Genomic DNA, 15211 nt, shown 5'->3' with positions numbered 1-15211 from the left:
AACAAACACACACACACACACACACACACACACACACACACACACACACACACACACACACACAAACACACAAATACCCGTTCTTAAAAGATATCTCCTCTTTTTTCTTTTAAAACTAGAAATCTGTTTTTTTGTTGTTTTGTCGTTTTTGTTTTTTCTTGCATCCACTGAGCACTAGACATGATACAGCTACATACAGCTCAGGATTTCTTTTTCTTGTTCTTTCTTTTGGTTTTCTTTGGGGGTGGGGGGTTAGGCTTTGCATAGCCCAGTTCTAGACAAAGCAGAAAATGCATTATTACATATTTAAACAATCCTCGATCATCTGCTAAAATAAAAATGATGTACCAGAGGATGCAGCGTGCTCCATGCAAAGGCGTCTTCTGACCTTACAAACACCTCACTTCTAAATGTGCACTTTGTAACCTTTTAAAAGCCTAATTAACATAAAATTACTTCGGGTGATAGCAGCCATCAATTCAGAGCAATTAAAATTCTGTTTAACTTTGACAGCAGCATTTCCACTTTCAACTTAAACAAACACTAATCTGATGGAGCTGTTGATAGCACACACATCATTCAGAAACCTCCCAGTGTATTATTTTCTCATCTAGAGCATTCATTTATAAGACAAACAACCTCAAAGAGGCATCCCCAAAGTAACTCACTGGAAGCAAATGATTTTTTTACTCATGTACCTACCAGCTGAGAACATGCAATTCACATGTGTAACGCATGGAGCTTAACATTTTTCATATTGGAAACCAAGTGGACTATATGGACTATATCAGTGCCACAAACATCTGGAAAACAAAACTTAATTGGGGTCCTTATTTTCACTTCCAAAAAACAAACACTGATGTATGCAAAGCAGTCCGCCTTGCATGTGTGTCCTCGAAATGGCCAACATTGCGTCAGGTCACTGACCTTGTCAGCCATAATCATAGAGGAGCCTCCGTGGACTCCCAGGACTGGAAGTTGAGTCTGAACGGACAGGAAGTCAAGGATCTGGGCAATGGCTTCCTGATCGGTGCCATCAGCAAACACGATGCCATGGAGACGAGTGCGAGAAAGAAGCTCACACACCTTGGGACAAAGTAAAACAAACTCTTGCATCAGTTTGTGGCAGGCGATGCATTCATGTGTGTAATGCTTGGTGAATGCCAATGCGTTTCTCACCTGTGTAATCACAGACTTTGGGTCTGTTTGGTTCATCTTCAGCGTGACCACGGAAACATCGAGCGCATCTTCGGGGCGCCGAGGTGGTCGGAGATCCTGGTCGATAACGGCGCGCGTCTGGCCCATGATCACGCCCACGCTGAGCCCTGGGGGCTTTTGGGATGCCACAGGCGCCATCATATGGGAAAGTAGGAGCAACATCCAGCCCACTACACCCATTATACCCTGTAAAACACAGACACACACACACATCAATACAAATAAGAACCAGTAACAGAACATTTTACTCCTGAAATGATGGCGGGGCTCATATACTGAGCCTGTAACAATATTTCTTTACCTTGACAAATTCTGCCTGTTATCAGCAGCATGTCACAGGTGCAGATGAGAGATGCAGCACCGTGCACTGTCAAGGTAAGAAAATACCTGTATATTCATATTTTATGAACATCTTAAATCTTAAAATAATAATCCTGGAGATCATAAAATCTATAGCCAAGACTTTTTAAGTAAAATAACCAACAAGTCACACAGTTTCCGCCACAAAAAGTGAAATCTTTACTATTTTAATGTAAAGAATGATTTTGAGTCATAAAAAAACAAGAACATGTTCAAATCTACAGTACTTTACTCCCTAATAGGCAGGATAAATTTTGGCAGTGTATTCACATGTCTTCAAAAGGCACAGAAGTGATATCAAAGCTTTCTCACAGACTGGGTTTTATTTATCTAAACACAGTGTGACTCAGATGCATTTAATGATTAATCTCAAGTGCAAAACCAAAGATTAGATGATAGGAAATGACTGCGACTAGAAGCCCATCATCCTCTTTTTGTCCTCTAGTGTTCAAAAATAACTTCTTTCAGTGTCAAAGTGGGCAACCGCATGGAGACCAGGGCTAAACCTAACTAACCGCTAATCGGCCTTCATGAGATGCCCCAAATCTCCCTTCCACTGTCTGCTTTTATTTGAACACAATCTATGCCTTCAGGCAGTATTCACAGCAAAGTGCCAGCTATTAACAGATAAAATAACCCCGAAATAAATAATCTGATTTTACCTCATTCCTGGGGTGGGGGATATGAGAGGAAACCAAAGTGCTAAAGGCCCACACAAGTGTCTGCATCAATCAGTAACATTTGCTGAGATGAAAATGCTCTTTAGCTCTATATCCTAACCAAATTCTAGTCTGAGACAAGCTCCTGCTCCCTGTTTCAGCTTACTCTGTATTACCTTCTTTTTTCTGTAATACGAGCAGATCTAAGAGAAGCAGATGAGTAGAGGAAATGCAGTGTGAAATGCCTTGGGCTGAATGAGAGCTAATGAAACCATGATGCAAATGCTACGTTGCATCTCAGCCAATTTCTTACACCGCCACAGTCCAGCAGAGCTGAAAAACACCCCAGGAGGAAACATCACGTCCACAAAATTAACCTACTGTCTTTTTATCTCTTCATTTTCCCCTCTCTTGGTTTTTAACTTTCCACCCATTTCTCCTAATCATCCGTATCTGTTCATTTTCTCTTAATGCACTCATGTTGTTTTTTCTTTTTATTTAATTTTTCCCAATCTGTCTTTCCAGCTGGGTTAGTATGTGGGTTAGTATGTGTATTTCCCAGAGGAACCCACCCGAGGGATTAATAAAGTTCTATCTTATCTTATCTTATCTGATCCATGTCATCTCACACCCGGTCTAATCAGGCCAGTTAGTGAAGGCAGTACTTTCCCAGCTTGCTCTCTCTGCCCTGGTGCCCACATACTAGCCCGGAGCTCCAGCAGCACTTAGCATACGCCGCTAAATCACACACCGCTACACTCCTGTCCCAGGGAATTAGTGTCAGCTCCAACCAATGGGACAAGATTACACTAACTTTCCCTGGAGTTAGCATCAGAGCTAACATAACTGGGAGTCAGAGTGTGCTGCACCGCAGTTTTCAAAACGGTCAACGTAGCTGGAAAACTTTGGGTCACTGAGTGCTGTTAGCATTCATGCTAATGTTGCCAGATGAGGGCCAAGCAAGATCTTAATGAAGTAAAATGTTCAGTGAGATAATTCTCTGCCAACAAAAATTGGTGTTCACTCTTTAAAAAAATGACTATGAAAAGGAATTTTTATTTTTTCCCCCAGTGGCTGATTTACTGCAGTGGAACAGACTGCAAGGAGCTTTTTCATTTGTGATTATTAAACATGCTTTCTAAATTGAACAAGTTTGCCTCCAAGCAGGAAATAAGTCTCGTCTAAAAGAACAAAAAATTTTGTTTTCGTAGCTGAACTTGAATCTAGATTTGTGAAAATGATGTATCTGTCAAAAATCGAGACAACACACCCAATGTTCGAGCAGGATCTCGCATTAACGGGCCCCTCAAGCCGCAGCTTCAGTGACAGTGAATCAGAGGATGTCTGCGTGCATGCTGTAACACAACCCAGAGTGATTTTCCTCGGATATAAGCACATTTTGTGGTTCAATAATGTTAGCCCCAACTCCTATTAAATAAAGCTCATGTGGGCGTAATTGCTTAAATCTATCAGTCCACAATTTCATCCTTTCATTCATCGCCAATGAAGCAGACCTACATAGTGCCTCTACATGACAACACAAATTATGCTCTTGGTTATACGGCTGTTTCCCCAAAATACCTTAAAGTGGTATTCCACTCGATATCTCTCCTTAAACCTTCAGAGGCCTCTTGTAACAGATTAAGCTTAGTCAGTCACTGACGGAATTTAAGTGACAAAAGTCATTTGCACAAATATGCAAACAGTTTTTGGTGGAGATTCTCTTTTAGGCATCTGTCATACAAATCTGAATTGTGCGTGTGGAAATGCTGCTTCGTGTTAGAGTTGATCAAATTTGTCTTGCTATTTTTCTAACTAAGGATCTGCTGTCATATGCGTAAAGCTGACAGGCATTTATATAGCACCCTACTAACCTGACTAACCACTCAAATCTATCTATTCACACACATGAAACTCTCATCTATCACATTGACACGCTGATGGATCCATCAGGGCTATTTGGAATTCAGCATCGTGCTCAGAAACTGGAAGGGCCAGTGATCGAAACCCCTACCGCCGACCTCCTGATTAGCGCCCAGCCTTCTCTACCTCCTTAGGCACAACCTTCCTATGTCAAGTGTTCAGTGCAGTGTAAGAGCTCAACATTGTATTATACAGTCAGATTTCGAATATGGTCAAATCGGTGGTCAGCAACAATGCAGCTGCAGTGGAGAGCTTAGAGAGGGAGGAAGAAAATGAGTCCAATAACAAATCAGTAAAACAGGCCTCTTTAGTGCTCCTCTTCATCATGCTGTAGCAATAATATTGTTCTCAACGGTATTGGTACAGAAACACCTGGGAAATGTGTTGTCCTTTTCCTGAGAAAGCATGTAGCAGCGATCGCTATTAAATCTACTTTTGCTTAAGGGCGAGTTTCTTTAGCGAGAGAAAACGTTAAACTGCACATTAACGGGAGCACAAACGCAGGGTTTTTTGCATTATATCAAACCGGTAGGTTGTTCTCCGCACTCTCAGGGTTCAATAACTTAAAACATATTAGCATTTCTTTTGATATGCACAGCCCCGGTGGTAGCACAGGACAACAACTTCCAAACTAAAATATCTCACCACCCTCTTTCTAGTGTGAGTGATACATAAAAGCTTCTTTTTTTATCATAAAAATATATATATATTTTCAGTTTGGTATGTTTATCCCTGTAATACCCGGTTCTAAAATATTAGTGTCAGGGCCAGATTTATGTGCATATTTGAACTGGCAATCTGCATGAAATTAGCGTCTGATTTTCTAAAGCAGAAGCTAATTATCAGTAACTGGGACTGTCTTTAGGTGCTTTCCGCCTGTAAACGAGATCTCCAAAGATGCACCTCAACAGTGAAACTAGGATGCAGAGGGGTGATAAATCAAGAAAGAAATCAAGCCTAGAAAAGCAAATAAAAATGTGCTGATACTGAAATAAAGGTCCCCCATTAAAGGAAGTTTTTAACTTTCCGAACCATTTACTGAGGTCTTGATTAAACGCTAAGTTAGAAAATTACTGGAGCATGTGAGGCAGGAGTCACTCGGAACATAAAATGTTTGGGGAAATAAAAGCCACGGCAGCTTAGATCAAGATCAACATCACAATCTCCACAGTGGCTTCGCTCGAATTAGCTCTGGTGTCAAGTTCAAGTTCAGCTTTAATGATCTCAGCTTTCCATCCTGCTACTCTGCACAACCTTCCTTTAACAGCTCATTTCAAATCTGAGACTCATCCTCCCAACGCTGACCCCTGACTATTGGGCGAGCCTTAATAAATGTACCAGAATGTGTAGTCGACCACAAAATGTGCACTCTCCCTCTGATGTCTGCGCAGTCCCTTAAATGCTAATTGCATTTGCATTAAGAAGAGAGGCACACAAGCTGGATGCACACAAGCTGCATCTCATACTGCGCTTCCAGGCCGATGCACCCGGTCGATAAATAACACGCACGCCAAAAAAACTTGCACTGATGTCGGCTTTCATACTTGCTTATGACTTGACGAGACTGGCAATGTTAGCAGCGTTGTCTTAAGAATCTGGCAGCCAGTGCATAATGCATACATATATGAGAAGGATGAAGAAAAAGGAGTCCGTGTCTCTGTTGAAGAGAGCAGTTCAGCGTTTGGAAAGATTATAGTGCACAGAAGTTAAAAGAAGAGTTGGCCACCCACCTTTATTGTTTCTAAGTTTTATTTGGCTGCAATACTACTGTGAGAAGCTAACCATGCTCGTCACATTACCAGCCAGTCTGTGCTAAACTGTGTCTCAGTTGGAAAAAACTTGCAGATGGCAGTGTGACGTCTTCAGGGGCATATTTCAGGAAAATGTTTTAAAAGGTGTGGAATCCTTGAAAAAGAAAAAAAACTCTGAGCTTGCCTTTTTATACACACATATATATACAGTATATACACACACTGTATATACAGTATATATACAGTGTATGTATATATATATATATATATATAACACAGGGGCACCACAGGGGACTGTCCTCTCCCCCTTCCTCTTCACCCTCTACACCACAGACTTCAGCCACTGCACAGAGACCTGCCATCTTCAGAAGTTTTCTGATGACTCTGCGGTGGTTGGATGCATCAGCAGGGATGATGAGACAGAGTACCGGGCTGTGGTCGACTCCTTTGTCACGTGGTGTGAGCAGAATCATCTGCAGCTCAACGTGGCAAAGACCAAGGAACTGATCGTGGACTTCAGGAAGACCAGGAAACACTTGACCCCTGTTTCAATCCAGGGGGTCAGTGTTGACATTGTGGAGGACTATAAATACCTTGGAGTACACATTGACAATAAACTGGACTGGGCTAAAAACACCACAGCACTTTACAGGAAGGGCCAGAGTCGTCTCTATTTTTTGAGGCGACTGAGGTCCTTCAACATCTGCCAGAAAATGCTGAGGATTTTCTATGAGTCTGTTGTGGCCAGTGCGATCCTCTATGCTGTTGCATGCTGGGGGAGCAGGCTGAGGGTCGCAGATGCCAACAGACTTAATAAACTAATCCGTAAGGCCAGCAATGTTGTGGGGATGGAGCTGGACTCCCTCAAGGTGGTGTCGGAGAGGCGGATGCTGTCCAAGATAAAGACAATGTTGGATAACACCTCCCACCCACTCCATGACATGTTGGTCAGTCACAGGAGCTCGTTCAGTGAGAGACTGAGATTACCGAAAAGCACCACTGAACGACACAGGAAATCATTCCTGCCTGTGGCCATCTCCCTGTACCACGCATCCACTTAACACACTGTTTGCTGCTACAACTACACATGTTTCTTTTCCAACTATTTATTTATAAGTGACTTATGTATGTATGTATGTATATATATGTATATATTGTACTATTCTTAGTTAGCGTATTGTCTGTCTTGTCTTAATGTTGGTTTAAAATGGAGCACTGTAACAAAAAATAATTTCCCCCAGGGATCAATAAAGTATTCTGATTCTGATTCTGATATATATATATATATATATATATATATATATATATATATATATATATATATATACATACATATATATGCATTAAATTCTACCTTTCAGAAGTAAGTTTGAATCAGTGTGAATCAGCAAATGTCTTGAGTCATTTACAGTCTTGTCTTTTAACTGAGCCAGTGCACTGTCACCCTAATATAGATTATTGAGTTTGGACACAGAGCGACTGTAGCCTGTGATGTTTACACAGACCTCGGCAAGGCAGAGACGCTAATGTGTGACTGATGGGAGCAGAACTGCACGAAGTCACCCAACATCTCGGGCACGCTGGCTGCTGTAAACATGTCAGACGTGGTGTGGAGTTGGTCTAATGCAGGTAAACAAGTGGCAAGCACTATCATTAGGTATCAATGTCAGATTTACAGAAAGGAAATGGCTGGAAGGGGTGAATATCGTTCAATGGATGTTTCTTCTTTTTTTCACTGCTGCACAGACAGTAAATAAATCAATGCGTGTGCATGTTTCTGATTTGTTAAGGACTCCTAAGAGACAATTTGTAGACAGACAGCTGAATTTAGCACCGTAAGACTGCAGTATTTGCCCATAATCTGCTTGTTTTCAGGTTCAAGTATTGTGAGAAACCTGAATGCTTAAAGAGAGAAAGTGTTTTTTGAATGAAATTTATAGCAAGGCGAGTAAATATTGAAACTAGGCACACACACACACACACACACACACACACACACACACACACACACACACTTAGACACACACACTCTCAAACACTACACACTACATTTAATGGGTATGAAAAATGAGACTGACAGCTTAACATTCATCCGTCTGTCATTTAGCATTTAAATCAATTTTAGCTGATAAAAGTGATATTTTAAAAAAGTCACTAGAAATACAGCACTTGCAGCTGACATTCATGGCACTGAGCGCTTAATGGTGATGCTGGAATTATCTACATCAGATATGTCATTTTAATTGTGATAATATACATCAAAAGTATTTGATACTTTGCAGCTATGCCTTTCCTTTATGTAGGTTTTACCCCATCTGTTGGCAACCAATTAAATCTCTCCATTCATTTCAGACACAAAGAAGCAGATAAGTAAGAACCTACAGCCAGCGGCTAGTTGCTTTAGCTTAACATAAAGACTGCAAACAAAGGGAAACAGATGGCCAACATAAAGAGAAAATCTGCAGATATTACTGAATGAGTTAAATGGAACAAGAATCCGTCGGGTAACAGGAGCAAACCTATATTGTGGAGATCAGGATCAGACAGGAGGAGAATCAGTAGTTTGCCTTTTAATTACTTGGGCTGCATCCTCGACAATAACCTAGTAATGAGGTGCAGCTTAGCCTGCTTCCAGACCTTTTGAATCTCTGCCCACCTCTCAGATTTGTTCGGTCATTTATTAAAGGATGATTTTGTGCAGAATGATTAGCTGATTCTGCCAGTTGGAGGAAAAGCGCTGAGGTCAAGCTGCACCAAAAAGGAGATGATGCATTTCAGCCCGTTTATCCTCAAAGAGCAAGCAAGATAAATAACAGGTGGGTGAGATCAATGCGCCTCCAAGAACTGAAAGTCAGCATGCGGACATGGTGAATCAGCATATCAGTTTGTCAACTGGAAATGACACTGACGGGCTGGTGCTTCTAGTGGTGGGTCGTTTGCTTTAAAACGTGGAATCAGTTAATGCATTTCAAGAGTAATTATAAGCCAAACAACTCTAAGTGGTCCACACATCCACATGCTGCATCTTTTGTGAAAACAGAAAGGAAGAAGCAGTCGAACATTGTGCAGATTTTCAATAGAGCTGTTAATCAATGCTCTGGGCTCTTACAAAGACCTTAAAATGCAAACTTCAAGCAGCACAAAACAAACCAGTCAGCGTCACTGAATGCTCCGAGGCATGTTGGCAGCTCTCAGCTTCTTGGGCTTTCATCGGGGGACTGAGCATGTCATTTTCAATTAAAAACAGTCCTTATAGTACTTGTAAGTGCACCCAGCCAATTTTACAATTACTTCAACATATGAGGAGACTAGATAGTGCGTCCTAATAAATTTGAATGCAGTGTTAATGTGGTGTGGCTGGTCTTGTTTTAATTTTTTTGTACGTATGTTTGTATGTGTGTATATTCTGTGCAAAATGTTTTTACAGACACAAATCAGCAGATGCTACCATGAGAGCAGGTTTCAGGAGTTCGGCAGGTGTCAAGTCATTGTGTCTGTTTGTATGTGCACAGACACTGTCAACACAATGAAGTGCAAGACTTCATGGGTGTGTAGCTCCAAACAGCCCACTGAATTCAGGTGTGCTAGTCTGTGAAATTTCTTCCCTCCTAGATTTTCCACGACTAACTATAACTGGTTATATTGCAAAGTGGAAGGATCCACAGCAGCACAGACCACAAAGTGGCAGATTGCATAAAGTTAAAGTCCATAAAAAGTATGAAAAAGTCACCAACGCTCTGCTGAATAAATATCTGCAGACCTCCAAGCCTTCTCTGGTGTTAACATCACCGCAATCACTGTGTGTCCCGGGAGCTTCATGGCATGTTTTTCCATGGCTGAGCAGCTCCTGTTAGTGTAATGTGTAGGTGTCCCAGTGCTTTTGTCCGTGTAGTATAGCTGTGTCCATCTTAATGAAGGTTCTTATTTTGCAGTTAAAGCAGCATGGAAGGGTTTCTGACATTATTGGTTAAGAGGAACTGAAAATTCTTCTTGTTCCTTTTTTAAATTAACATCATAGAAAAGTCAAACATCAAATCCACAAGCACGGATATAGTGCACCAGGTTGACCCACATGCTTTTAGGCTATTACAGAGGTTTGGTTTCAAATCTACGTTCATGTTTTCCCTGCTTTCCTGTCTTCTCTACACTGTTCAACCTCAATAAAGACTAAAAAGCCCCCCAAAAGACCAAGTCCACATTCAAGGGGAACCTGTACATTTAATCCAAGTATCTTCTGTCACTCACCACAGAATGTCTAACTTAGGGTCAGACATTATTATCTATAATGAAACGCCTTCTTGATTTTGTAACTGAGTATGGCTGTCGATAGCTCAGGTTCTTTGAGTTGAAGAATGAATGAGCGCAATCAGACTCCTTTCACATGGTCGTGTTTGAAGAACAGAAACATCTGAAGCAGGGGGGAAAATCTCATTTAACTTCATAGACTGCATGTACTCCAATTTCATCTTAAGTAGGCTGGACCATTACAGCTATTGCTTAATAACATGCATAAAAAAAGAGCTCCAACTTTCAGTGTTACAAAGTTTAACTACAGATTCAGTCCCTGAGATGTCTGAATTAAAAATTTATTTGGCTGCCACAGCTACCCATCACCTTCCTAGCAGATGCAGCTATGGTATAAGATAATCCTATGTGATTACATTATTTTTAAAAACACTTGATCTCTGACCTTGATCTTAAGGTCAAGGACACTGAGATTCCTTTGGTATCCAGTTGAAAATCCTGAGTGAGTTTTTCTCAAGTTAATTGTCAGTTGTTCACACCCCCCTCTTGGCAGCCTGACAAAGAATGACAACAATGCCCCATCAGCTCCTTATGGCTGAGGGGTTAACAGTGTAATTGTAAGCATGATGCTGGTCTTATTTTTTCCATATTATAAAGAAATGCTGCTGTATGAAATCGGGCTAATCGGGTTTATACTGTTAGAAATAAAGAAAAACAGGACTTTATCCTGTAATTAAACAACACAATTTACCTATGAATTCACAGAATTTTACAAATATTCTATTGTACATGGTGAAAAAGGCATGTTTTTGTTATCTAATTTAAACTAAGTTTATCTTTTTTAAAAAGCTGTCATTTTTACTAAGGCAGTCTCAGTGTTATGTCTTTGTCAGCAAGAAGACTGTAAAAACTGCTGAAATTACAATAAAAGGTCCACAATTTATGCTCTCTTATTTAAAATATTCAGGTTTTCCAAAGTCATTGAGTGGGCTGCATTGGACCCTTTGGTGAGATGGTTCTGACTTGTAGGGCTGTATGTTTGACACCCGATCTAAAGTAAAGCTGTCAGTAAAATCACACAGTCATTTATTCATAGAGAAATTTCATATTTTACAATCTTACATTTTATAAATCTCAGAGAAAATGGTCAGGAAAACAAATTGAACTAAAAATTACTGAATTAAATCAAAATCATCCCAGAACAAAAATAACACATTTAAGTGCACAGCACAACACTTAGATGACACGGCTTCACATTTCCACAGGTGCAGTGCATCACCTGTGAATAATCTTAATACATCTTTGCTTTCAAATTACACATTTCGATGTGATTCTCCTGACCTTCGATTGCCGCGGTTCATTTTTCCAGGGGTTGTCGTGCGTTTGCTAAAGTACGGCGTGTATCATTATCCACCCACCAGACACTAAATTGCAAAACAAAAATGTTTGCTGTCTTGATTTGATGGCAGAATATGGTGGAAAGAGCTTGTTTGAAATATCACACTTTTATTTGTTTAACATTGACACGAGTTCCAAGTGCCTTCCTGCTTGTCCTCGATAAAAACGGCTGCCTGCTGCCTGCTCCCCTCTAGACGCAGTCTTTTAACAGCCCAACAGCCTTATCCCACATCAAAATTTCAGTAACTCTGAGAAATGTGTGCTCATCTGTTAGGGGGGCAGACTTTCAGCCAATTCTTTTAGTCCTCTTTTTTTATGTCACTGTTGTATGTGCGGATATATGTGGTATATGTTAACTCTGCATGACTTCTGTGATTTATATTTCATTGCTGATAAATATGAAAAAACAAGCACAATGCCAAACACCAAAAAGGACATTCTGTCTAATTCATAAGGGGCCTGCACTTGTTCTCTTTGTTACTGTGTTTGTGGCTATGACTATATGCTGTGTGAGTTTGACTTTGAGGGCATTTGTGTTTCTGTGCAGCACCGTGTCAAGAAAGAGACAGGTAAGAAAGACGCAGCCCCTGTGGAGGAGACTAAAAGGCAAAAGGTGAGACAAGATGAGGGAGGAAAGAAAGGGAAAATAAAGTTATTATGAAAGTGTGCCAAGGTGCAGAAATGTAGTCTTTGAGGCTCGATGCTGTCTGAGAGATGGAGAGAGGACTTATTATAAGGTAACATTAACTCTCATCTAGGATTCTGTATTTGGGATGCATGAAGTCTGACTGTGATTGTTTTGGTTTGTTTTTTTTAGTTCCAGAACTAATTAGTTTACATGTCAGAATTCTTTGCATATGTCTGAAGCAGCTGCCAGTCAAAGTTAATTAATTAAAATGGTCATGTAAAAAGTGTGTCTGACCCAAAACTGTAAGAACAGCAGGGTTACAAGAACACTGCGCAGCGTGCTGAGCTGGGACTGGCCCGCTCTTATGAATATACAATGAGATTTTTTCTAGATATCAATTATTGAAAAGGACCTGAAACATTAAAATGACACAGGACAGTTGTAGACAATCATTGCCTTGTTAAACAATCTGATGTAATGATGGAATAAATTCACGCTTTAATTTTTAACCAAAAAACGAACGTGCTCTCGCTTTCATGCATGACAAGTGCGCCAATCTCTTACACGATCCATTATTGATGAAAGCAAAGACATTTATTAATCCGCAGAATGCCGTAATGTCTAAAGAACATTACTCTGTACAAAGTTGAGAAAGTGACTGATTTCAGCAGAGCAGATTCATGCATGTAGAACGTTGTTTAGTGATTATCTGTGGACGAATGACAGAGCCGAGACACGTGTGTAATCAGTACCGTTGTAGAAGTATTTTTGCAAGATTAATCATAACCTAACAGGGTCAATGTAAATAAACTTAGTGTACAGGTAGGGCCTTGGTAAAGGTAGAAATCCCTACCTTGTGGTATGAATCTGACTCCCTATTCCTGAATTTCCAAACTTGAGAGCATTGACCTTGGCAGAACGTGCACTCTCCAATAGTTTTTCCAGTTATTTGATTTGGGGATAATTTGGGACTAACTTGGCAGGTGTGCGTATGTGCTGTAACGGCATTTAAAAATCAAAGGTTTTGTTTATCGCTACAAAACGATGAAAAATGATCCAGGCAGCTTGTACTTTTCACTTCCATGCCCCCGTCAGAGACACTCATCATGGTCTAAATGTGCTGCAAATTTTAAAAGCTCCAGGTCAGAATCACTTCTCTTTAAAAATCATGATAGTAATCTTATCAATATGAACCTGATCCAGTTCTTAGTTCCTCAATATCAAATACAGTGCTTAACAGAAACTGAATCAAAACAATATTTTTAATGCTAAAATATAATTATTTTTGTTATCAATTCATTTTCAAATGTTTTACAAAAACAGAAACCTTACGATCACATTGCATTTTTTAATTTACATTTCTAAAAAGAAAAATGTATTTTACTGGCTGAATGTTACGCTTAGTTGTTTTCTGACTTCTCGTAGGTCCAGTGTTTCCCCTCAATGGTTTGTGCAAAAATATGTTTCCTCCCTTGAGATGCTTTGCTCGGCCTTTACTGCTGCACACCTTCAGTAGCTGCTTGTTAACCTGACATCCATACATGGCAATGCCCTAACATTACTTCCACCATGTTTGACAGATGATGCATTATGCTTTGGATCATGAGCTGTTTGTTTCCTTCTCTGTGGTTTTCTCTTTTCATCATTCTGGTCTTGGTTTCATCTGTCCAAGGACATTTTTTCTGGGCAGGTTCACATCTCAACTGTTCTCACTGTTCGAAAACTTCTGGAGCGAACTGTGCCGAAGAAGCCACAGTACTTCTAATCAGAGCAGTAGTGGCCGTTTTCCCAAAATGTCACCATAAACACTGTAATACTTGCACAAGCTCTGAAAACAGATGGGAACGTGCTTCAGATTTGGCACTGGAAATCAGTTTGTGGCAGCTCAGACAGCGCGAAGGACGCTGCATAATGTCAACATCTATGGATGCATCCAAGGAAAAAAACTCAAACTCTAGCTTACTCTTTGGCAACAAACTCCAAGATTAAATTTTGCTTAAGAACACGAAGAGACATCTGATGAATGCATTCTTTGATCAGATATGACAAAGATAAATTAATTTTGCTGATGTGGAGTCCCACACGTTTGACGTGAACCTAATCGGGACTACCAAACTGAATTCTTAGTGCCTACAGAGAAGCACGGAGGCTGGAGTGTGATTTTAACGGGCTTTATGAGTGCAGTCTCCAGAAGTATGGCAGGTAAGGAATTTTCCAGCGTTAGTGATCAAACCCACGTTGCCAAAACCACACAGGAGGTTTCTTTAAGACCAACAGTTGGAAAAGCTATGACCTGACCAAGGGTGAGTCTGAATACATAAGGCGCCTTAAAGGAACGAGCAGATATTAGAAAATTACAAACATAAGGATTAAATCCATCATTAAGGACACAGAACGTACTGAAAAAACAAAAGACTTAATCTTTGTTGTGAAATTATACTTTGGAGACTGTTTTTTAATCATAGCCAATCAAAGCTCTTACATAAGAGCAAATAACCAAGCAAACCTCAGGAGTAATGTAATTATGTAAGGTGACACAATTTTGAGTCATTGGGCAATGAAGTGATATTGCAGAGTGATGTACGCACTTCTGTTTTATACATAGAGAAGATCTAGTGTGTGTTTGAATGCGATGGACAGCTGAAACATGCAACCTTACACATTCGGCATCTGAAATATTGTGATGTGAAATAATACATTTGATGACAGACTCCGACATGAAATCAATCCCTGATCATGCGTGTTTGAGCACGGGAGCCTGGTCAGCATATGGTTTTTGATGTGCTGCTCATTGCTGTTAAAAACTACACTTGGCAGAAGGCGACAGAGGCTTCAAATATTCCCACATCACCAGATGCACTGTCTGGCTGAGACAGCACCTGTCGCCGGCGCAGAAGGGAGCATTATACCTGGCGTAATATATTTTGGATGATCTGTGGCTGTATTGGGAATATTTTTGGCCTGTGCATCCTGCTGCCTGGCAGAGTTCTCAACAAGATCATGTTGAGGGAGGAAAAAAGGAATGAAAA

The 15211-nt window shown here is 40.4% G+C and overlaps 1 protein-coding gene across 1 annotated transcript in view; it reads right to left on the bottom strand.

The window, feature by feature from the left end:
• grin2ab (glutamate receptor, ionotropic, N-methyl D-aspartate 2A, b) overlaps positions 1–15211 on the bottom strand; it is a 142981-nt gene that overhangs the window by 109036 nt on the left and 18734 nt on the right. The window contains exons 3-4 of the mRNA XM_085356822.1: positions 1180–1404; positions 928–1086 (exon numbers count right to left, since the gene is read on the bottom strand). Coding sequence (XP_085212948.1) covers positions 928–1086; positions 1180–1404 — 384 coding nt within the window. The remainder of the gene's footprint in view (positions 1–927; positions 1087–1179; positions 1405–15211) is intronic.

Source organism: Diplotaxodon limnothrissa, linkage group LG6 (assembly GCF_057381915.1).
Source record: "Diplotaxodon limnothrissa isolate DT_005_m linkage group LG6, D_limnothrissa_male_GT1.1, whole genome shotgun sequence".
In the NCBI taxonomy this organism is placed as follows: Eukaryota; Metazoa; Chordata; class Actinopteri; order Cichliformes; family Cichlidae; genus Diplotaxodon; species Diplotaxodon limnothrissa.
This window is presented reverse-complemented; position numbering and strand designations above follow the sequence as displayed.